The following is a 24550-nucleotide window of genomic DNA, read 5'->3' as shown; positions in this document are numbered from 1 at the left end:
TATTATTATTATTATTATTATTATTATTATTATTATTATTAATAGCAATTTGAAACAAAATTTGAAAGGATCTCTTTGCAAAACGGACAGTATAGATGTTCTGTCATAATCTTCAATTTGACAAGGCGAAGTCTCACTATCATACACTGAACTTCTTGATAGTTATCATATGGATTCTCGGTTTGCACATTTTACTTTTTTCTCATCAATCCACATTCTGTTTCATATGCATTTTATATTACTTTTCAGTCATTACTTTTCCTTTGTACCTTGGATGTTCATTCACGTTTACGGAATACGCGCAAAGTTGACGGTAATGACAGTTGACCCAACTTTTACCACCACGCCATGGCAATGTTGCCAGATTTCACCCATAATTTTACAAGCTCTTAATGAATAAATAGACACTTTTATTCAAATAAATAGTTAATTGCCGTGCATTAAACACAAAAAATATATGCAAGCTAATATGTGTTGTAGAAATTTCATTCGTATATATTATATTTAGTTCGCTCAAATTAGTTTATGTAAGGTTGGTACTACAACGAAACTACCGTGTATAAGCATAGGCTTCCCTCCCGCACCGCCTTGAGAATTTGAAATTTCCCAATATAATAAATGATGAAAGGAAGCAATTTTTAAATAACTATCCTGTACAGTCACAGATTTATTGGTAATACTTTTTAGTTTAGTTTAGTTAGTTGATTGCAATTACGAGTAATAGTAATTTAATAATAATAATATTTAATAGTAGTAATTTACAAAACAACGAACTTTAAGGCAATCAGGTTTTTTAGGGGTAATAAATAGTAACTTTTGGCTAGTGGACTGTATTTCTTTTTAACCAAATAAAAATTATTTTAAATTACATATAATGTTGAAGTGCAAAAATATAGTGTATCATAAAGAAAATAATACATTTTCTTCGGCATTTTAAGTGTGTGCGTGTGTATATGTGTATGTATGTATATGTGGGTGTGTGTGTGGGTGCGTGTGTGTGACATGGGAAATTGGTGAGCATGAATAAATAATTACCTTCGAAGTGTATATGTCAGTGAATGGATTAAAAAAAAAACTAATTAATATCCATAAATATTTGTAATTTTGAAAAATGGCTTCACCGAACATTGTAATTTTTTTCTTACAGTTAAAATATATACAGTAGAATCTCTATAATTCACCGTTATTTTTTCCGCGTTTGTCTATTGTCCTTGAAGAATACAGTTTATACAATTATAGTTTAGTTGAAAGATAATTAAAAGTAACATTTTTTAATTTAATATTGTGTACATTATACATATTCCATTAATTCGAATTTTCCAGTACTGCGGCACTCTTAGGTTTTTAATAAGATTTTACTGTATATACATATTTAAGATTCACAATGTATGTAATAAAGTTTACTTTCATTATTTTTTGCTGATATCAAAGAACGGAAGTTTTTTGTTATTTCTTATCCTTTGAAAAAAGTATAAAACACTTATTATAAGTAAAATATTTATCTTTAAGTATAACTTTTCTTTGCAGTAGTTGTTAAAATATATTCGGATTAGATTAGGTACAAATGACCAAACCTATGAAATGTTGAGTTGGCAATACTAGAGGTTGCAAGTTGACGTAAAAAAATGCGGATGCTATGTAAAGTTTGTTTTATGTTTTGTTTAAAAATAAAAACAGTTATTGAAAACACAATCTTCTTATCGCTTTTGTAAAGACCTAACATAGGTTATGGGCCTAGGAAAGGATATGTGTTAAGGTGAAAGTTCCAGTGTAAAGTTAAGTTTGGTTTGGCGTTTGGCTGAGTAATAATTTTTGTAAGAAAATGGCGAGACAAGTTGAAAACAAGCACGGCATAATTCCATTTAGTGGAAATGGTTTTGATAATTGGAAGTTTAGGCTTTCTGCTGTACTAGGGGCAATGGAATTAAATGAAATATTGAAACCAGTTGAATTAAGCAAAAGAAATGATGATTGGCATAAGAAAAATAATAAGGCCTGTATGGTGATCATACAAAGTGTGGCGGACACCCATTTAATGTATGTAAAAGACACAGAAGAAGCAATAGACATGATAGTAAAATTGGAAGTAACATTTAGTAAAAAAAGGTACATGCTCAAAATTTTACTTATTGGAAGAATTAATTAATCTCAAATATCAGTGCAGTACAGATTTGCAGGAATATTTTGCTAAATGTGATCGAATTTTCCGTGAATTAAGAAGTTTAGGAAGTGATTTTAAAGAGACAGATATTTCATGCATTTTATCATTGTCAATATCCCTGGAATATGAAAATGTTGTAACTGTAATAAGAACTCTGGCAGAAAGTGATTTAACTGTTGAATTTGTGAAAAGTAAACTGCTGGAATTTAACATGAATAAGAATGGAGATAAATCAACAAATGAGTATGCAAAAGATAATATATGATCATTTAGTGCACAGAAACACAGTCAAGATCAAAAGAAATGCTACAAATGTGGAACATTAGGACATGTTCAGAGTGTTTGTGGAATAAAGTGCCATATTTGTAAAAAATTGGGACACAAAGCAAATCAGTATTTTCAAAATAAAAACTGTGGCAAAAATAAAGTTCATTATGCTGGATACTCTGAACTGAAGGAGCTGTTGCTTTTACCACAACGTCAAATTATTTATCAAGTTCTTGTCAAACGGTATGGTATGCAGACTCTGGTGCGACATCACTATATCAATGATGAAAAAATGTTGTTAAATAAAAAAATGTTTAATGAACCAAGATTAATCCAATTGGCTGAAAAAGGCAAATTTATGAAAGCAACGTGTGTAGGTGATTTTAACACAATAAATATGGTAGAAGGTAATAAAATTTCTATAATTATTAAAAATGTGTTGTCAATATCAATAGAAAAAGCAGGTTTTGAAATTGTGTGCTTTAATGGTAAAGTTATTATTAGAAAAATAATTTAATTTATATCGAGGGAAACCGTTGTAATAATTTATACAAAAAAACTTTTGAGCATTTTTGTGAAGAATATGCAAAAGCAATAAAAGATGATAAAAATCTTTGGATCAAAAATATGGAAATTTAAATTATAACTGTTAAAAATCAGAAATTTGAATTTAGTAAATGGTTTGCAATTTGCAAATTCTGATAATGACTATTTGTGAAATTTGCATTAAAAGTAAAAAAATTGCTCAAAAATTTTGAAAACAATAAACATTGTAAACATATTGATGTGAAATTACATTTTGTTTTAGATTTAATAAATAATAATCCTTTAAGAATTGAATATATTTGTACAAATGAACAGTTAGCAGACATATTCACTTTATAAGAATGTTAAATTTGTTGTAGTTACATTTCTTAGAATTATTACAAAATTTATAGGTTTGAGGGAGGGAGGGGGGGCAGGGGGTGGGTCTATCGCCATCTTTTCGACAGTATCCAAACTATAGAAATGTTGAAATACAAAGGATTCCTTTAATTTTCTGCATGAAAACGTTATGGAAAATAGTAAACATTAAAAAATTTACCCTTACTGTTTTGTCGAATTCAATAAAACTACTCAATAATTGTGATTAATTCATGTGTAAATAGTTTTCTAAAAGCATTCTGCTGGGTGTAACTATGTTTATACTACTGTATGCAATTTTCTGTATGTTCAACAGGCGTGTAAAGTTGAGGAAACGTAGGATAAACACACGAGGTAAAAATATGCTTTTTTTTCCTTATTTAGAATGTACTGTCAGTTGTCTTACACCCTGAAGAAAACTTGTGTAATAGGTACAGTGGAGATATTGTTACTAACTTGCTTAGATCTTTTAAAGACTTGGAACAAAAAATTCATTCAAAATTGCGTATAAAAACGCCCCCCTAACACAGAACAATTTCTACCACATTGTGAAAGTGTGCATCGGTATATTACACACATTGAAATAAAATTTAAAAATACTCGGTATGACAGCTGTAACAGTCAATTTCTTTTGTGTATATGATTTTCAGTAATTGATGCTGACCTTCTCACATGATTAACATTTAAATTTAACTTACCTATCCGAGACAGATGCAGCTGTAGAACTATCCTTATTAGGAGCAATATCAAGACCTAATTCAGATAGTACTTTGAGTGCTTCTAATGCAGCTTTCTCATGCGAAGCTTCTGTTGTAGGTCCTTCACCGTGACAAACTTGAGGTGGATTTGTGCTTAGCGACACCAAAGTTAAATACATCTCGTGGTTTGCTTTTGGAAAATCAGAAAACTGAACGTGTATGTTCATTAACTGAGCTAAGTAAAGAAGCTGGTCTTTTGAACGGACACCCTGTATAGACTGAGGGGCTTTTAGTTGTGGCGGCTGAGCTGGACCGGGCTTATCGATGTCTTTTATCTGTTTCTGAAATCCAGCATTTTGTTCAGTGACCAAGAGTACACCCGGAACTAACTGACGGCCTCCGCTGCCACCAACAGATGGACTTGGTTGTGATTCTGAGGCTTCCTCCACAAAAGTCACTTTTCGACTTTTATCTGAAATAGTAGCAATAGGTATAGATTCTGATTCCTTTTCAAGCTTCATGGTTGATTTAGGGTTATTTGTGATTGTATTATTGTTGTAACCTAACTCTGCTAAAAGAGCCTCTGCAGCATTTCTTTTTGCAACCTACAAAATACAATACATATATTAGTAATTGCAATACAATATCGACGACATAGAATACACAGAGCATTTGTGGTGGACATGGTCATTAATAATCTCAGAATAGAGTTGTTTCCCATATTTTTTTTTTCAAAATATTTGATTATAAGATGCAATTCATCATTTTTTGGTTTTTGATTATTTGATGCAAAAAAAGAGGTTCACAATACAGTGCTATTTTTTTAAAACCTGACAGGCCTTTTTTATTTGAAATGCAAAGTTGTAGGAAATAACTTGACTAAGAAAAATTTATAAATAATTCTTTCTGATGTTGCCAGATTTCTGCAATAGCTACTAAAACGATATTTTTTTAAATGGCAACACCGTATTTTTTTAACATAATTTGACAAACCTTCAAATTCTAAGTAGAAAATGTTATGTCACATTTCTTTATTGGAGTAGCCATTTTAGAACAATCAGCAAAAACAACGAAAATAATCTGTAGTCAGCAGGAACTTTAGCTCACATAGCAATAGTAGGTCTTGGAAATTAAACAAAAATTGTGTTATTTGAAAGGAGCCATCATTATTATGCTGCCATTGTGTTATTTGACAGCTGGTTATTTGAATGTCATAAAAATAACGTTTTAATTCAGTTGCTAAGATGATTTTGAGCCTTTTGCGGATCCTTGGGCACACACTACCAGTTGTTTTTACTTTTATTAAGTTATGTGTATTTGGAAGAGGCTTATCGGGATGTCTTGCGTGGAATTCAGCATACGCATTGCATAAACTTAAGTCACTAACATGAAGAAAAATTAATTCAAGTTTCTCTTGTGGATTAAATAACTGATTCATCTTACTACTTACTACTGCTGACTACAGATTAAATTTGTTGTTTTTGCTGATTGTTCTTGTCAAATTATGTTAAAAAAATAGTGTTGCTATTTAAAAAAATATAGTTTTAGTAGCTACTGCAGAAACCTGCCAACACTGGAAAGAGTTATTTTTCTTATTTCCTACAACTTTGCATTTGGAAGTACTAGTGTATATAATGATGTATATATACTAAATATTTATACCTGTATAAGCATTAGGTTTCCATAGTAACTGTAATGAAGAAATTCCAATGAAACATGAAAAACAAAATTAATTTTGTTACTATTATTTTATAAATACTTTGTATTTATGTAAAATTTAACCGAAGGTAACGATCCTATTCTGACACCACTAAATATTTCGGTAATTCGATAAGTGCATTTAAGGAGGATTGGGTGCTTCATCAGGGGATGAAGCGGGACGCGGGGGTCCCTATACTTGCCCTCATCGTATTAAAAAATAATCATTGCTGCCAATGCAAAGAAAAATATTCTTTGTGACTAGAAAGTAAGTAGATTGAGATACTTGCTTATAGATATTGAATAAAATCAATCTAAAATACTTATTATTTATACGTTTCTATCTTTCAATTATTATTTTTTACCCAATATGAATAAATAAATGCCACGAGTTGCAACAGAAACTTGGCAACAGCGCACGACTATGCTGAGTTTACTATTTATCAGTTGGCAGACCTTGTCATGTATATCATGCTATGTAATCGCTCGCACAGCTGATTGCTTTAACCTATAAAATGTTGAATGAAGAATAGTCAGTAGAAAAGAAAATTTGTGACCAAAGCAAAGTATGAGTGCTCGAGAATTAGAACAGAAAATAGCAAATGCAGGAAAAAAGCTGTTGAAGAGAAGATTGTGGAGCTAGAGCCTCCACATACTGTTCAAGGGCATCAACTAATCAACAAAGGAGTACATGGCACAAAGCATGCATGTTTTTTGCAAAGAACTTTTACGTATTTTAAATTATTTACAAACTGTGATCACGAAGTGATTCATGTGGAAAAGTTTAAATGATTTAGTTACATGCATAAGTAGCATAGTACTATGGTGCACTTCTGTGATTACAAATGTTCCTTATAAGACAGGGGTTAAAAGCAATTGCATTTATGAAAGTATAATACAATTTGATATACTGATACGATGTTAGAGTAGCCAAAAATATTCTAAAAAATATACTGAAATTATTGAAGTTAATTTTAAAATGAAAAATGATTTATCTGGAAATTCTTCATTTTATTTTATTATTCCAAATTGAATTACACAAATAAACACAAGTTGATTGTAATCCATTTCCATTTCTAATGATTAAGTTGTATATCCAAACATTTATTTAAATTTCCCGCCACCTATCCTCATTCATATTCTATTGCTCTGGTGCCACTACTCCTTCGCGTTTATTACTTGGCAGATGACAAGTCAGAACTTTTAATGTTTGATAATTTATTTCTCTGTGAAATGTGCCGTAACATACTTTTTTCTTTCTCTCATCTATTAATTCAGGGTAAATGTCTATATTTTTTTCGTCTTACTATTTGCATTTTTTCACCCGTAATTCGATTGCAAGGGTATGCATCATAGCATTTCCCATAAGAACCTATGTTAAATATTCAAATTCAAACAAAAACAAATCGATAAATAATTCGAGAATAATTCATAGAATTTGATTTCACATTGCAAAAATAAAATATCTCAATAATATGAAATTGGCTGCATTTTTCCGTAGTACCCGATACTCCTTTATTAACAATATCTCTGTCTTCTAGTTTATTTGAAAAATGAGTTATTTTTGCTTTATTAATTTTGTTAATACATACACAGTTAAATAAATCTAAAATTACTTTAGTTTTATTTAATTCACTGAGGCTAACCGTGGATGTTTGTGATTGTTAAGGTGGATAGTAGTAAGTTAGCAGGAAAACAGGGCCAAGCATGACCTAATTGCTGGTAAGCTTCATGACCTTTACCTTTTTACTTCACAAAGAAATATACAGGAATTTTTTGTTTGAAGTACGGTGTATTTATGAATGTTTAAAAAAAATATAATTGCTGTAGACACTTTTAATTACCTGAGAAATATTAAGAGCAGCACAGCTTCCAAAAAAATAATAAAATTGCTATATCAATGATTTTTTTGGGCTACATAGTGGCTATTTAAACAAAAAAATCCTATATAAAATTATGTACCTCTCAATTTTCAACTAACGGTCCTTATATTATTGTTATACCTATGTATGAAAGTAATAGTATATTGGAATACTTAACGAATTGCTTTATCGAAATTATAATATCGCATTGAGATAAGAAACCAATTATACTAAGCAATCAAACTTTTAACTTACTTGTATTACGTATTTAAACACCAATAAATATTATTATTATACTTGTATGCCTCTAATTGTCTTTCATTCAACTTTGTATAAAACTTCCAACCAGAGGATCCACAGCAGTGGCAGCTCGTAAAGGAGCACTCTGGGACTAGAGTTATCTTAGTAAGAGTTATCTTTGACTGTGCAATCCCCACTCCATTGTGGTCACTGAAATCTGAGCCTATCGTGCAAGCATATTTCTACATATGATGTAACAAATTGGCATGGGGAGGAGATAGATAACAATAGGCTTGCATGCTTTGTTTTGGACTCCATGTGGCAGTAACCCGTTTCACTGAAGTGTGGTTATACGTGTTTTGTTTTTGCTTTGGCGCGAAAATTATATTTTATAAGTTTAAGTTTAAAATGAGGGTTTGTGAAAAAAAAAACTTGTTATTAGTAATTTAAGTTTACAGGAAAAAGTCAATTTGAAAAATAACGGACGTCCAACGCCAGTGGTGAATTTAGTTCAGGTGGAAAAAGAGTGCAAAAGTAGACCGGCTTTTATTTGCAAATTCGATAAAAACATTTATGACAAGACTTTGTGGTTGTGACGAAACAAATAGATTTTTTTGTTTTGCATGTTTATTGTTTTTTTCTGACTTCAAACATTTACCGGACAAAATTGAAAAACATGAAAACTCCGAAACACAAAAATAACTTGGTGAGTTTTCTAATTTTAGGAAGAGTAAATATTGCTTCTTGTTTAAGTAGTGCTTATGCAGAACAAATAAATAGTCATAACGAAACAGTTATGAAAAATCAATTGCTTCTTTAAAAAATTATAGATATCTTAAAACTATGTGGTACATGTAACCTTCCTCTTCGTGGACATAATGAAAAAGGCGACTCGGTAAACAAAGGGGTATTTTTAGAACTGATAGACTATAGTAAAAAAATTGATCCCGTTTTAGATAAACATCTTACCAGGAGAAGGTAAGGTAATCGGTTTTTTGTAATTTTTTATATTTATGGTACGTGTAGTTTGGACCTTGAATAAGAATTTTTCGACGTAGGTCGACCCAATGTTCATAAATTACCAAGATAATTGATTTTGAAGTTTTACCTGACAGCTAAATCCACTAGATGCGACACATTCTTCAACTGGGAGTGTGGCCTAATTGGTAGCGTTCGGGTCTGACAGTCACGAAATCGTTGGTTCGAGTCCGTCGTGTGACATTTTCTTTTTTTTTCAAAATGCACCATATGGTTTTTTTAATTATTTTTCTCATCTCGAAAATTATGAACAAACGAAATATTATAGGAACTGTATGTAGGAATATTCTTCAAGTGTTTGATTAATATTTTGAGCTAGGTTGTGTGGGTCGTCCACCGTGTATAGAAAAACCGCTTACAGAACACACCTGCTCGGGCATAAAAAGTTTCGGTAAGTTCCATAATGGATAGAGAAGCAGCGAAACTGTGCAATGAAAGAACAATCTTTCAAAATATTACTCGATACAAGAATGTATCTATACAACATTTAGTTCAATGCAGTATGCCAAAATACAGAAGTACCTTGCAACAATTGTTAGTATCACTCGAAACTTTTTGCAAAAACTTTTAAATAAAAATATAAAATTTTAGATAAAAATGAATCATTTAAAACTAGTCTAATCTTGTGATTTTCAGTAAAACTATTTGTGTCCTGTTATAGATAACTAAGCTTATAAAGCATCATTGTAAATCATTATGTATTAATGAGAAGGGGGCTATATTTTATTTAAGGCATATTTCTCAATTCAAATTTCAAATTCATTATTTGCAATCAATTTTTTAAATTAATTTTTAATATACCTACTGCAAATTAAGGGTTGACTTTACTAAAACCGGTGAGGTGTGTTTGTGTTTTCACCAGTTCTAAACTAATTGTAATGTACTATGATTATTAATTGTGTACATGTGGATGGAAAGATTATAATTTTAATTAGGCAGATTGTTGACTAAGCATATTTTGCAGGAACTAACTGTTTACATACCTTATATCAATATTAGGTGTGTTTGTTAAATTTATTTTTTGTGTAATATAACAGATTTGCTATTTAAATAATGCAATTTTTTACTTTAACAAGGAGGATTTCTACAGTAAACTAGATAAATCATGAATTGCCTACATACAATATGAAAATGATGTTAGGAGATGGAAATGCAAAAATCGGTAAAACCAGTAATAGGAAGTTTTAGTAAACATACAATTAAGAATGAAAATTATTAATTGACTTTGCTAAAAAAAAAAAAATTTGATTGTGAAAAGTACTTTCTTTCAAAGAAAGGAAATTCATAAAGGAACATGGAAATCTCCAGATGGAAGAACAGTTAACCAGATTGACCATGTATTAATTGAATGGGAATATTACAAATATAAGAAGTTACAGAGGATTGGATACAAATTCAAACCATTTTTTGGTAAGAATTACAATGAAACAATTAATACCCCAAATAAAGTATCAGACAAAAAATATATAATAGAACAAAATTCTGTAGGTTAAACCTGGAAGAAGAAAAACAGAAATATATTGAAAATTTAAATGAAAATCTAAAAAACATAACAGACACCAATGACATAGATACCTTGTGGGGAAGTGTAAAAGATAGTATGAAAGAGCAGTGGAAACATGTGAAAAAAAGTGAGAGCAAATGCAATGAAAAATGGTTTGACAAAGAATGTGACCAAGAATTGGAAAAGTAAGAAGAAAGTTGTGATTAAAAATGTTACAGGAAGAAACAAATGAAACAAGAGAAGCATACAATAGGCAAAGACGCATAACAAAAAATCTAATGAGAGAGAAGGAAAGAAAGTATAATGAGAGATTAATAACACGATTGGAGGAAAACTACAAAAACAAGGAAATACAATATCTGTAGAGGAGTAAAATGAGAAAAAAATGGTATCAACCAAAAACAATATTTTATAGAAATGAGAAAAGGGAACTTATAGATGAGGAAGAAATTTTGAAAATGTGGAAGAAACATTTTGATAAATTACTAAATGAACCCGAAGAAGTAGGAGAACAAATTAATGACGTAACGGATATAAACCAAAATGAAGACGTAGAAAAAGTACCTAGCCTAGAAGAAATAAAAGCAATAATAGAAAATCTGAAAACTGAAAGGAGTCCAGGTGAGGATGAAATTACTGCAGAAATGATTAAGTATGGTGGCGAACAGTTAATTAAAAATATACACAAAATACTGGAAAAAATATGGAGACAAGAAAAAATACCTAAAAAATGGAAGGAAGCTATATTGCAACCAATTTTCAAAAAAGGAGATAGGAAAAATTGTCAAAATTATAGAGGTATAACTCTTCTTAATGTAATATACAGTGCGTCCCAGAAGTAATGCAAAAAATTCGTATTTTACTTTGTTTTGAGTTTTCACAAAAACACTAAAACACGTCAATTAGTAAATAGGAATTGTCATTTTGTCACGTTGATTAAACCTTTTTTGCGCTATGTTTCATAAACCTATGACGTCATCGACATTTTTTTTAAATAGCACTACCTAATTTTTTAAGTATGAATCGATAGCTCTTTTGAAGGGAAATGCGCCGATATAGAGTTTACCCTACTTTACTTTGACAGGTGCGAAAAAAAATCCAACGATTGGAATGGACATGGTTTGAATTAATAACAAAACTTATGCGCGAATAGTGCTATAGCAAAAAATGTGTTTTGGTTGATTGTAGGTACATGTTTTTATGTAGATTTGGTAGATACACCCGATCACAGCCGCTATGTAGGTATTGTTTTGAAAACGACAGTTAGCGAATGCAATAGTGCCTCATATCATTGTGACAGTTACAAATACCATAACTTTACATTGTTATTGTGTTTAAATGAGAAACAAAGAATTGAAATCCTAATTATGGTTGGATACGGAGATAGGATCCGAGTTATGATGAAGTATGTCAATGCCAAGTATCCAGAACGATCTACAGTATGCAGATTAGTACGCAAATTTGAAGACGCTGAACATGTTAGAGATCTGTCTAGATCTGGAAGGCCAACGACAGTGATAAAAAATGATAGGCAAAATGTTATTTTTAGCCGTCACTGAAAATCCCCACTGCCGTCCATCGTATCACCGAAGACGCTAACATATCAATACATAAAAACGTACCTACAATCAACCAAAACACAAAACATCCACAAATTTTCATTTTTTGCTGTGGCACTGTTCTCGCATCAGTTTATGATACCTACTTTTGTTGTTATTTTAAACCATGTCCATTCCAGTCATTGGCTTTTTTTTTCGCTTCTGTCAAAATAAAGTAGGCCAAACCCTATATTGACGTATTTCCCTTCAAAAGGAATATCCATTTATGCTTAAAAAATTAGGTAGTGCTATTTAAAGAAAATGTCGATGACGTCAGGTTTATGAAACATAGCGCAAAAAAGGTTTAAGCAACATGACAAAATGACAATTCCTATTTACTAATTGAAGTGTTTTAGCGTTTTTGTGAAAACGCAACACAAAATAAAATACGAATTTTTTGCGTTATTCTTGGGACACTGTATAAGATTCTGACTTCTCATATTAAGAACAGGCTAGTTGAGAAGATTGAAAATGAAATAGGAGTATACCAATGTGGATTCAGACGAGGCAGATCAGTAGTCGATCAAATATTTACGAGGGAGGTACAGGCAGAGAGCTATCATCAGAAGGAAACATATCTACTCTTTATCGATTTTAAACAAGCATATGATAGTCAGAAGAAGTCAATTATGTAAAGCACTAACAAGGAGAAGGTAATTGGATTTTTGTAATTTTTGATATTTATGGTACGTGTAGTTTGGACCTTAAATAAAAATTTTTCGAAGTAGTTCTACGCAACGTTCATAAATTACCGATAATCAATTTTAAAGTTTTACCTGACCGCTAAATCCACCAGATGCGACACATTCTTCAATTGGGAGCGTGGCCTAATTGGTAACGTTCGGGTCTGACAGTAAGGGGATCGCTGGTTCGAGTCCGTCGTGTGGCATATGATTTTTTATTATTTTTTTCATCTCGAAAATTATGAACAAACGAAATATTATAATAACTACTTATGTAGGAATATTCTTCAAATATTTCATTAAAATGCACAATTGGTCGATAAACAACATTTATTATGAATTAACAATAAGGTTTCATTAAAAAAAAACAAACGAGGTCAGGTTGGACGTTCTTTTATTTTATATTTATGTTAGTATTTGACATTTTACGCAGTGTGGCACGAGCCAGAATGGTAGTTTTCATATAAAAATGGGAAGCGAAAATTTTTTAAGCATCTAGCTTTCTTTTTCTTTTTTTTAATCTTGAAAATTATGAACAAACGAAATCTTATAAGAACTGTATGTAGGAATATTCTTCAAGTGTTTGATTAAAATTTTGAGCTATACTCCGCGGTCGAAATTATAGAGTGATTCATCGCTAGCTTTTGGACTAGTAAGGGGGATGAAGCGTGCAGGGAACGAAAATCCATTGGCGTGTCTGCGTAAAAGGCAACAAGATATAGAAAATATGGAAAAAAGATAATAATATAATTTCGACCACGGGGTATAGGTTGTGTGGGTCGTCCACCGTGTTTAGAAAAACAAAATTCCACAAAGGGTAGAGAAGCATCGAAACTGTGCGATGAAAGAACAATCTTTCAAAATGTTAAAGAAATTTGCTTCGACGTCGATATTTTGAAAACAAAATGTGCCAGTAAAAAAATAACATTTACACGACGTGCTAGATGCTTAAAAAATTTCTGCTTCCCATGTTTCTATGATAACTATCATTCTGGCTTATGCCACACTAAGTAAAATATCAAATACTAAAAATAAAATAAAAAAACATCCTACCTGACCTCATTTGTTTTTTTTTTTAAAGAAACCTTATTGTTAATTCATAATAAATATTGTTTATCAACAAATTGTGCATTTTAATGAAATATTTGAAACATATACATAAGTAGTCATTAGAATATTTCGTTTGTTCATAATTTTCGAGACAAGAAAAAGAATAAAAAACCATATGGTGCGTTTTGGAAAAAAAAAATGTCGCGACGAGACTCGAACCACCGATCTCGTGACTGTCAGACCCGAACTCTACCAACTAGGTCACGCTCCCAGTTGCCCTAAAATAATAAGTATGATAAAATTGATGTTAACACAAACAGGAAACAGTGTCATAATAAACGGAAAGTTTTCGGAAAGATATGAAGTAAGTAAGTAAGTAAGTAAGTAAGTAAGTAAGTAAGTAAGTAAGTAAGTAAGTAAGTAAGTAAGTAAGTAAGTAAGTAAGTAAGTAAATAAGTAAGTATTTATTGACCATTTCTACGTACATAGTACATTTTTAGTCAGCATTAATTTCTAAAAAGTCTCTAACACTATAAAAACTTATTCAATAAAATGTTTTTACGCAATTTATGGAACTCGTTAAAACTTAATTTATCCACATCCACGTTAAAACCCCTAAAATGACATGCAATGGCATTATATAACGAAATATTCAATTTGTTAGTAGTAACAGAAAGCCTTAGATAAAGAGATCCGTTATCACCGCTCTTGTTCCATATAGTATTAGAAAGAATATTCAGAGAAGCAAACATAAATAGTTCTGGCCTAATATACCACAAACGACATCAGTGTCTGGCGTTTGCATATGATATTGTACTGTTAACAAGTAAAAAAGAGATAAGAGAAATATTCAAGAGATTGGTAAGATCAGCAGAAAGGATGGGATTAGTAATCAACTAAACTAAAATGAAATTCATGGTTTAGTCGGACAGAGAATTTGTAAGAAATCAAATATTAAGAATAACAACAGATGAAGGAAAGGATACACATTCGAGAGGTTGAAAAATTCTCATACTTAGGAACGACATTTACTAGAAAACCGAATTTTGAAGAAGAGTTGATAAACATATATTCTGATATCCATATAACATTAACTGGTTAGTATTTGTCTCGAATCTAAAAATACCCCAAAATCGCTTAAATAGTCTATTACAGGTAAAGAAACTAAAATAAGCAAAAAGCTCTCTGTGTTTAACAGGGTTGAGACTGTCATTATGTTAAGTAAATAATGCTATCCAATATTTTGTGGCTTTTATGTATCTTCAGGCGCCATATTTTAACTACCACGGACATAATAATCAACTTTAATTTCTTTATCTGTAATAAATTATATAAGCGATTTTGGTGATATTTTGATCAGGCTTTATAACTCTGCCAGAAAAAGTGTCATTTTAGTGATTTGCAATATTTTTTGAGGTTAGGGATAGGTAGTGGCTAATTGGGTTCAAACAGATGTGGGAATTCAATTCAGTGATCCCAAAAATATAGATATGTTGGTTGTATTCATAAACATAAAAAAGTGTAATCTTAGCAATTTGCGCTATTTTTTTGAGGTTAGGCATGAACTCTGACTAATTGAAGTTATATGGATATCAGAATTGGTTTCAGGGATCACGAAAACATAAATTGTGGTGGTTAGACTGTACTACTCATCCTAGAAGTGTTATTTCAACGATTTGAAGTATTTTTAAAGTTAGAGGCGAACAGTGACCAGGTTTAACAAACATTGAATTCGACATCAGCAACCCCAAAATACATCTAGATCTGGTGATTCAGTCTACAATATAATATTTATATGTTACTTATCTATCAATATTGCCCATTAAACAGAATTTTCCATGATTGCAGACGCCATATTGGAATCGCCATGATGTTTCTTTGAAATCCCCAGATGGCTTTTCGATAGAGTTTTTAAATATGAAACTTTTGACACGTTGAACATTAATATTGACGACTTTTTATTCTGGGCAACCCACTGTGTCCATTGACGTGAAATGTCCAATTTATAATTTTAAAAAATTACTTTCACCAACTCATTTATTTCATAAATTACACCTGCAGTTAAAATATATGTAAAATTCATCCTATATAGTGTTTTTATTTGGAATTGAACAAATCGATAACTTTAAATAATAAAAAAGCAAACCTTTTTGATTATTTATTTGGTATTAAATATTTACCTTTTTATTCGGACCAACACCCGTACAAGAATGTCCATTAACTGATGCTTCAATAACAAATTCCCTACGTCTGGGTGCCCCACGTTCTTCTAGTACCGTATAAACTGGTTCCCTCTCCTTATTAGCTTGCTGGATTTGAATTAAACGAGAAATTGGATTGATTTCTTCGGTCACTTCAGATGTTTTATCCACATTTACTTTTATCAAGTTTCTGGTTTTCTTCTTATTTGTTACCCTTTTCCTTTTAAGCTGAGCTATATTAATGACATTAGGTAAAGGTGGTAATTTTGACAGTTCTTCCAACATTTTTTCAGCTGCCCGCTTCTTTGAAATCTTTTTCCCGTTACCTTCACCTTCTGCTATAAAATTACCCACACGACATTGAGTAATGAAAACTTTCATATGTGGGGGGCCCTAAAAATGTATAATTGATACCTATACGAATTTCAATTATATAGAATGTCAAAATATTCCATACTCATGGAATTTTTATAATCCTTGGGCTTTGGGACACTTTAACTAAGCTTACCTCTATCTAAAGTTGCCTCATTTTGCTACTAGAGGGCATCACAATTGACAAACAATTATACAGTGCCTTCATAAATGTCCGAGTCCCAAGTGACCAGATTTGTTTTGGCGCTCAATAAATTTGACTTTCTTAAGTTCGCATTTCAGAAATTATCAAGGAAAATTTACCAACTAGGACCCTAGATGACACATCAATCCAGGCATTTGTAACCTTTTGTGTTTAATGTCTGTTCTTGTTTGTATAATTTAGTAGTATTTCTGTGCTTTTACAAATTAATCTTTGTTTGTCGAGTTGAAAAAAAAATGTTCTTTTCAGAACTCCAAAAATACGATATTTTAACGTAAGTTAAAGGAATATTTTAAGTTTATGTTTCGATGTTACTTTCTTATTTCTTGTAGATTTGTGTTAATTAATCATTATTAAAAGATATGAGAAAAAACATTGCATTTGTAAGGGTAAGTCGACAAGCAGACCTACTGTTTTAACAGAAAATGTTGTTGAAGATATTCGACAACAAATCGTGTGAAGACCTAAGAAACCTGTTTCGCAGTTATCTACTCAAACAGATACCGCGATAAACTTAATATAGTTTGAATTATGTAAATTTTTTAACATGAAGCTGAAGTTAAAAAAAATAATAAAATAATTTTGAAAAATTTTGATTACAATTTCTTTAGAATATATTTTTTTTATTAACACAAAATCTTATGGCTTTGCGTTGATTAATTTGTGTATTTGAAAAAATAATTGTACATTTTATATTGATAATATGTCCAGAGAATATTTCAATCAACGTATGTCCGTAGGTGTATCAGTTGGGACTTGTCACAAGGCATTACAGAAGCAGCTGCATATGCATCTCTATAAGGTTTCTATTGTGCAAGAGTTACGTTCTCCTGATCACAACCGACAAAGTATAATATTATGGATGGTTTAATGAACATTTAAACGATGATAATTTCTTAGACCTTATCTTTTAATCCGATGAGGTATATTTATCTGGATATGTAAACAGTCAGAATTATAGAACTTGGGTTCCAGAAAGTAAGCACAATTTTATTGAAAAAGAAACATATTTTGCAAATTAAAATTCAATGTTGGTAAATAATTGTAATATGTACTCCACTGGACTCATTTTCTGTCGTTAGGGAATTTTGTGTTAATCACTGTCTATTCTAAGTTTGGTTGCCTAACAGTCGCGATCATGTAGGATTCGGACATTTATGAAGGCAACGTAGTTTGTTTCCAAACAACTCTCGCTTTGTCCGATTTAAATGAAATTTGGTATCCCAGTACTTATGTATAGATGTCACTTTTTGACATAGTAACTGACATAATTGCATTTACACAATTGTCTTCAACTCTAAACTAATATGCAAGTACTAGCATACCAAAATTCATTTAAGGCAATTATTTGGGACATTCAAAACTTTCTGCCAACACCCTCTAGTGGCTAAACAAAGCGGCAATAAAGATAAGTTTTGTTGGTTATTTTGACTTGAAGAACCTATGGTATTACAACACCTACAACACCCTCTAGCAACTAAACGAAGTAACAATGGATAGAAAATTTTCTTGAATTTTCTCATTTTGACTCCAAGAACCTATGGTACTTCCACATACATGGAATATGATGGCATCCTGTAAAATAAGATTAAATACCTTTTCACTTAAAACTTCAAAAGTTACACTGAGATTCCTTTTTAAAGCTATTTCATACACCAATGAAATAGGTGATTTGAGATCTGAATTAACATCACTGGTAACACTTGCTGTTCCTTGTGTGACACTGTCGCCAGTAATATGAACTTGGCCATTTTCGCCAGGTGATAAAGGATTTTCATTTTCCTCTACATCTCCTAAAATTATTAGTACCTATCTCACTATCCATAAATATTTGTTTTATTTATTTTAAGCCTAATTGACATTTATTCAATGGGACGTTTCGTGTTAAATCGATCACGGCTCTAGCCAAAATTTGGAGACACTTAATAAGTGGTTTTGGGAGTACAAAAATTAGTTCTTCCAAGTACTTTAAGATGTTATGTGGCAGAATTCGAAAACCCAACATGGCGGCCCAATATGGTGCATGCAAGTATATAAAAAAAAATTTATCCAATAAACTCCCTTCAGTGAACATATTACTGATAAATCCGTCTCCAAATAACCTTAATGGGGACTTCGAGATCACTGTTCATAAATCTTAAATTATTTTCAGAAGATTCAAGATGGCAATTTTTATATAACTGCTTAGCAAGCCATAAACCACAAAATTCTTATTCAAACATAGTTCATTGGTCGATTTCACAGGCAAGACAAGTCAGACTAGTCATTTCCTATGTTTTCGAAGTTGTTGAATAGTATTGTATCACTTTACAATCCTAACCTAAAAAGATATTGAAAAATCAGGACTTTTTATTCATATCGCGAATTAAATCATTAGAGACTAGTTGTTTCTAATGTTTTTGGGGTAGCTAAATTATAATTTAGTCGGTTCAATAGTATTATGCCACGTTCTGATCCTAACCACAAAAAAATTTGTATCCTCGTAATGCTCCACATTTTCAAGCTAAACTCCAGACTAAAGACTTGAAAGTAGCTTTTTTCCTACCAATTCATGTAACAATTTAACCATGATAGTAGTATTGAAAGATGTAAGCTTCCATACCAACATGTCGGTCCTTTCGTCAGTCGCAAGCCTGTTTTTGTCTACAAGGAATGCCAGGGATATTCCATTACTGGTGTTTTATTACTTTTTTTCTTTGGTTTCCCGGGTACACATACCACTTATAAATCGAGATTGAAAAATTCGAAATATCCACAGGATTTGAACCCATGACCCTATGAATGGCCTTGTTTTAGAGTAAACCGCCTTACCAACTGAGCCAAGGACCGCTATGACCTCGAAAACATAGAAAAAAATGCTCTTAAGATTCAATTCATAGTATGAATGAAAAATCGCAATTTTAAAATTGTTTTGATCCAAAGATCAGACCGTGATATGATATTATCGAAACGACTTTAAATTACGATTTGGCAACCCCGGAAACATGAAAAACGACAAGTCTCTTAGGATTGATCGCGGTATCTTATTTTCATTTTTTTTTTTAACTACCTTTTTAACTAACTAGAAGTGTTTATTTTCAAATAAATAAAAAAAGAAATAACATGACATCGTACTATCGAGTAAGATAAGAATTGACTATCCTCGTGATTTTTCAATTTTTTTTTTTTTGAGGTTAGGATGGGAAAGTGATACGAAACAATCGAACTGACTTCAATTTATGATTCAGCGACTTCGAAAACATAGGTTTAAAAACTGCCATCTTGAATATTCTGAAAATAACTTAAGGTTTATGAACAGCGATCTCGAAGTTCCCATTAAGGTTATTTGGAGACGGATTTATCAGTAATATGTTGACTGGAGGGAGTTTATATCGAATGAATTCTAATTTTTTTTTTACACTTGCAGGCGCCATCTTGGATTTTCGAATTCTGCCACATAACATCTTAAAGTACTTGGAAGAACTAATTTTTGAACCAATGAAACCATTTATTAAATGTCTCCAAATGGCGAGAGCCGTGATCAATTTAATGTGAAATGTCCCTTATATATAAAACTCTGATTTAGTAACATCAATAGGACTGAAAAATGTACATTTTAAAATTACTGACGTGTATATAGTGTTGTAGAAAAGTGTGGCATAAGTATGAAGATTTTTAAATGGATATGAATTTTCTTGTTCCAATTGAAGCCGTCTATGTACCTACTATATATTTATATTGGCTCTAAATGTAGCATTGTTAAGTAACTATTTTTTAAAAATATTTTGGTCATTAACAATTGTTTATTCAAATTTCAGTATCTTCTATCACAAGCTAGTTTTTCATAATATTTTATGAGAAAATATTTTCAAATTAATTTTGTTTTAAATGCTCATAATTTTGTCGGCGCACTATGGTACAAAATGCCTAAAAGCTAGCCAAAAATAAAAATTTATTCCAAATTGTACAAAAGTGTATACTGTTGAATATTGTTGAAAGTCAAGGGCTTTCTTTCTTTAATATTATTTTTTACTCAAATTTTAATATGCATAAATGAATACTTGAGTGATTTGAGTTTGGAACTTTGCAGATCTGATCAGGTCAAACGGAACTCGGATTCAGATTAAGCGACCACAAAAACGTATAGATACATTGGTTTACCTTGTTGGCAATTGATTCTCTACATTTGACCTTGAATTGATCTTAACGCAGAGTTGATCGGATCAAACGGACACCGGATTCGGATAAACCGTCCCGAAAAACGTATAGATATGGAGATTTACTTTGTTGGTAAATGATTCTTTACATTTAACCTTGAATTGACTTTAACACAGACCTGATCGGATCAAACAGACACCGGTACCGGATTCAGCGACCCCAAAAACATATAGATACCAGGGTCTTGTCTTCCAAATATTCCACTTTTTTCAATGGGGCTGTAAATTGACAAAATCGCATCGACTATCCATTTCTATGTCATACTCGAGTTTCCTTTCTCTTTATTTACTTATTGCCCTTTACTATTCTACTTATATGTATTTTTCCAAACATTATTTTTACTTATTTTATAATAAGTGAAAGAATAACGAAATAATTGAATTACGATTTATTGCAACTTTTGCTTTATTCATATCGTAAAATTGAAGGCGCAGCTAAGCACAGATGTTTTTTTCATAATATTATAGTAAATTGATCATAGATTACGGGTCAATAAGTAATTTAGCCTTATAGTGTCTTATATATAACTTTTAAGTTCACTTTTGAATGACTTTCGTAATAAATTTAAACATTATTTGTCATAAACAATAATGAAAATAAGTGGATAATCAATAATTTATAATGTTGAAATACTTTACATACCTCCTGGAACAACGTCCATTTTATTACGACTTTATCAGCACTTTGAACATGTGATGTACTTAGCTCAAGTATAAATGGCAAACTGTTTCCACCGGTCAATTTGAATAGCCCAACTATCCCTATTGCCAACCTGATACTTAAAAAATTCCAAATAGAAACTTTTTTTTTTCATTTTTGGCCAGTTTTAGGCATTTCGTACCATAGTGCGGCGGTCGCGCTGTAATTTGTACTTTTTTTCTGTCTTAAAAGTAAAGGGTTTATTAAATTAAATTCCTATTGTAAAATTTTGTATTTGTAACATTTTTGAGTTAATTAGTTTTTTTTTATTAGATGATTATTTTCAATTCAATCTTGAAATAGTTACATCATTTCAAAAATAATTTATTTGATAACAGAGACAAAATAACATTCTCTCGTAAGAACTACTTAATATTGCTATTTCTTTCTGTAATACATAAATTAATTCTATGCAAAAAATTAAAATGCACTCTTCTTAGTACTCCTTCATTCTACAAATTATGAACAGCATTTTTAATCCTGTTCCACAGTTGTCTCGCACTATCAATATTAACAATATACATATACTACTTGTTTTAAGACTCCCTATATCAAAAAATCACAAGGATTTAAGTCAGGTCAGTGCGGTAGTCAATGAATCGGAGCATGAGGTCCCCTGCCTATCCATCTATCTAGGTACTGACCATTTAAATGGTGTTTTACATTGCAACTGAAGTGTGGTGATACTCCGTCATGCATAAAATACATATGATTACGTAGATTCACTAGTAGATCAAACAATTCTGACCTGACATAGTTTTTTGCAGAAAATTTAACTGTTAGCATCGAGACGATTTAGAAATTTAAGAGCAAAAAGTTACTGAAAAAACCAATCCATACGTTTATACTAAATTCAGGTTGATGACACTGTCGTTCCATAATGAAATGGGGATTTTCATTTGTGTAAACATGCTGGCTATGTTTCGTAAAACACGATTCACCTGGAAAAAATTTTCTTGTTCATATCTCCAGCTCTGAATTGGTAAATGATCTGCGAGAATTGATGAGCGGGACAATCAAGAGGTGGAATTTGTTGAAGTGGGTGAACATACTGTGCATTATGCTTTTGGAAACTACAGTCTGCCTCTATATTAATCTGAGACTGGTTGCAGGATTTTCTTCCACCACTTCCAGAATTTCTTCTTCCACATTATATATTTATTATTTATTTTGTTTTTGTTATCAAATAAATTATATTCAAAACGACCGAATAACCTAATATCTTGATCTAAACGTACTTCAAAATTGAATTTTGATAGTCTTTTTAAATATAAATATCACAAATCGACAAATGAAAATTATTTGTGGTACTTGATCACTTAGGGACTTATTGATTTACAAAGACTCTACTAGATATTGATAAAGTACCGCAATCTACTGCTATTTTGGGGAAAATCCTTATTGCCAAATTTATACAGGGTGATTCATTAACAATGGGAAAATCGAAAGCTGAAGATACTACACGTGAAATGGTAACCATTGGAGCAAATATGCCTTATCCAAAAGTTGATAGTTTCGGAAATACAGGGTGTTGAAAGTTAAAATTTTAAATAGTTTTTTTGCGATTATTCTGAAAATATGTAGGTTAGGAACTTGAAAATTTGTGAAACTATATTTTTTTAGGCGACGAATAAGATGCGTGTTGTAATTTCAGCATTGCTCATAGAGGGCGCCACTTACGACCAAGTTTACCGAAAATTTAGTTAATAACTTTTTACCCTGTATGTCTAACATGAAACTTGATTCAAAACCTGAAAGAGCAAAAATCTTATGAGCTTTGACCTTCATATGCGCAGAAACATAATTCCGACCGTCGCCTAAATTATTCTAGGTCCTAAAAACATTACACCTATTATTCAGTCTCTCTCGAGCTCTAGCGTAAACAAGCCTTTGGTCCGATTACAAATATAATAAAATGCCCTAGTCTTTAATATTTTAATTTAAACAATAAAAATATATATAACGAACGTTCGCCAGTTGACTTTATTGATTTCCGAGCGCCTTAGTTCATGTCTACTTGTAATGATGCACATGGTCTAGTTCTGAGTCAATGTTTTCACAACGTGCTTATTAGAAGAATTATGGGGATACGCCACGCCTTTCGAGCATTTCGCGGCTCATGAGATATCATGAGAAGACCTCTAAAATAGGTATTGGTACCATTTATTTGAATTCATTATGTTATTTGCACAATCCTTAATTGTTTTGGTTACCTACTTTAATTTTATCTATTGTTATTAAAAACCTTCCTTAAGTTCTGGCGTTTTCTTGCTCTCTTTAAATTAAGTTACCCCACTGAGTGGAAGAGAAACAGCATGCATGACACACCTGTGAAAAACACACCGTCAGCTGTGCCTCAATTTATTTTCTGTTTTTACATTTCCAAAATCCCACGTATCATAATTAATGTTTAGATGATAATCTATTTGCTCCCTATATTTTAAACAGCAATACACTTTACTGCGTACAACCTGTAATTAATAACATTTAGGATTTCGTTTATTATATAATTAAAATTTGAATTAAGACTGCTGCACAATTTAATTTAAATTCACAATACATTGGCAAGCGTGCATAAATAATTAGGACAACCTTCCATGTGGATAGTAATTCTCAAAATGTATATTAGTTTAACAGACTTAAAAAAATATATTTCTATGTAAATATTTGTAATTTCAAAAAATAATTTTCACTAGACACATTTACATTGTGAATTAGATCCATAATTAAAATATATATGGGATGTTCCATGTCAAACAGAACACCGTTCTCTCCAAAAATAGAAGCAAGGAAAAAATACGTTTAAGGTCTCAAAATGTTCATATATTCAAGAGCTTTCGAATACACGATGGCCATATTTGAGAAAATTTCGAAATTCAAAATGGCGGCCACAAAATGGGGACTATAATTATTAGAAATTAAAAAAATATATAGTTCAGTACCTAGTTTAAAATCATCTATCCATGGAAAATACCCCACTCTAATGGTTAAGCTTTACGATTTTGGCCAAACTGAATCCGAATTTCATATTCTTAAAGTCCAAAAGTGGTAGGACTGTTAGTAACAGAAATTTTTTACCATTTTTTTTTGGTTTTTAAACCATATCTCTCTGAAAAAAAGAAATTTTTGTCTAAAAGTAGCTTCCTTTATGTTTTTTGACATACTGACTTTGAGTTA

The 24550-nt window shown here is 31.3% G+C and overlaps 1 protein-coding gene across 1 annotated transcript in view; it reads right to left on the bottom strand.

Moving 5' to 3' along the window:
- The window catches only part of LOC108914300 (double-stranded RNA-binding protein Staufen homolog 2), a 70522-nt gene that overhangs the window by 5688 nt on the left and 40284 nt on the right, over nt 1-24550 (bottom strand). The window contains exons 6-8 of the mRNA XM_018720075.1: nt 18074-18270; nt 15883-16296; nt 4030-4634 (exon numbers count right to left, since the gene is read on the bottom strand). Coding sequence (XP_018575591.1) covers nt 4030-4634; nt 15883-16296; nt 18074-18270 — 1216 coding nt within the window. The remainder of the gene's footprint in view (nt 1-4029; nt 4635-15882; nt 16297-18073; nt 18271-24550) is intronic.

The sequence above is a fragment of the Anoplophora glabripennis genome, unplaced genomic scaffold (assembly GCF_000390285.2).
Source record: "Anoplophora glabripennis isolate ALB-LARVAE unplaced genomic scaffold, Agla_2.0 scaffold1122, whole genome shotgun sequence".
NCBI lineage: Eukaryota > Metazoa > Arthropoda > Insecta > Coleoptera > Cerambycidae > Anoplophora > Anoplophora glabripennis.
The sequence above is the reverse complement of the archived record's forward strand: the minus strand, read 5'-3'. Positions and strand labels throughout refer to the sequence as shown.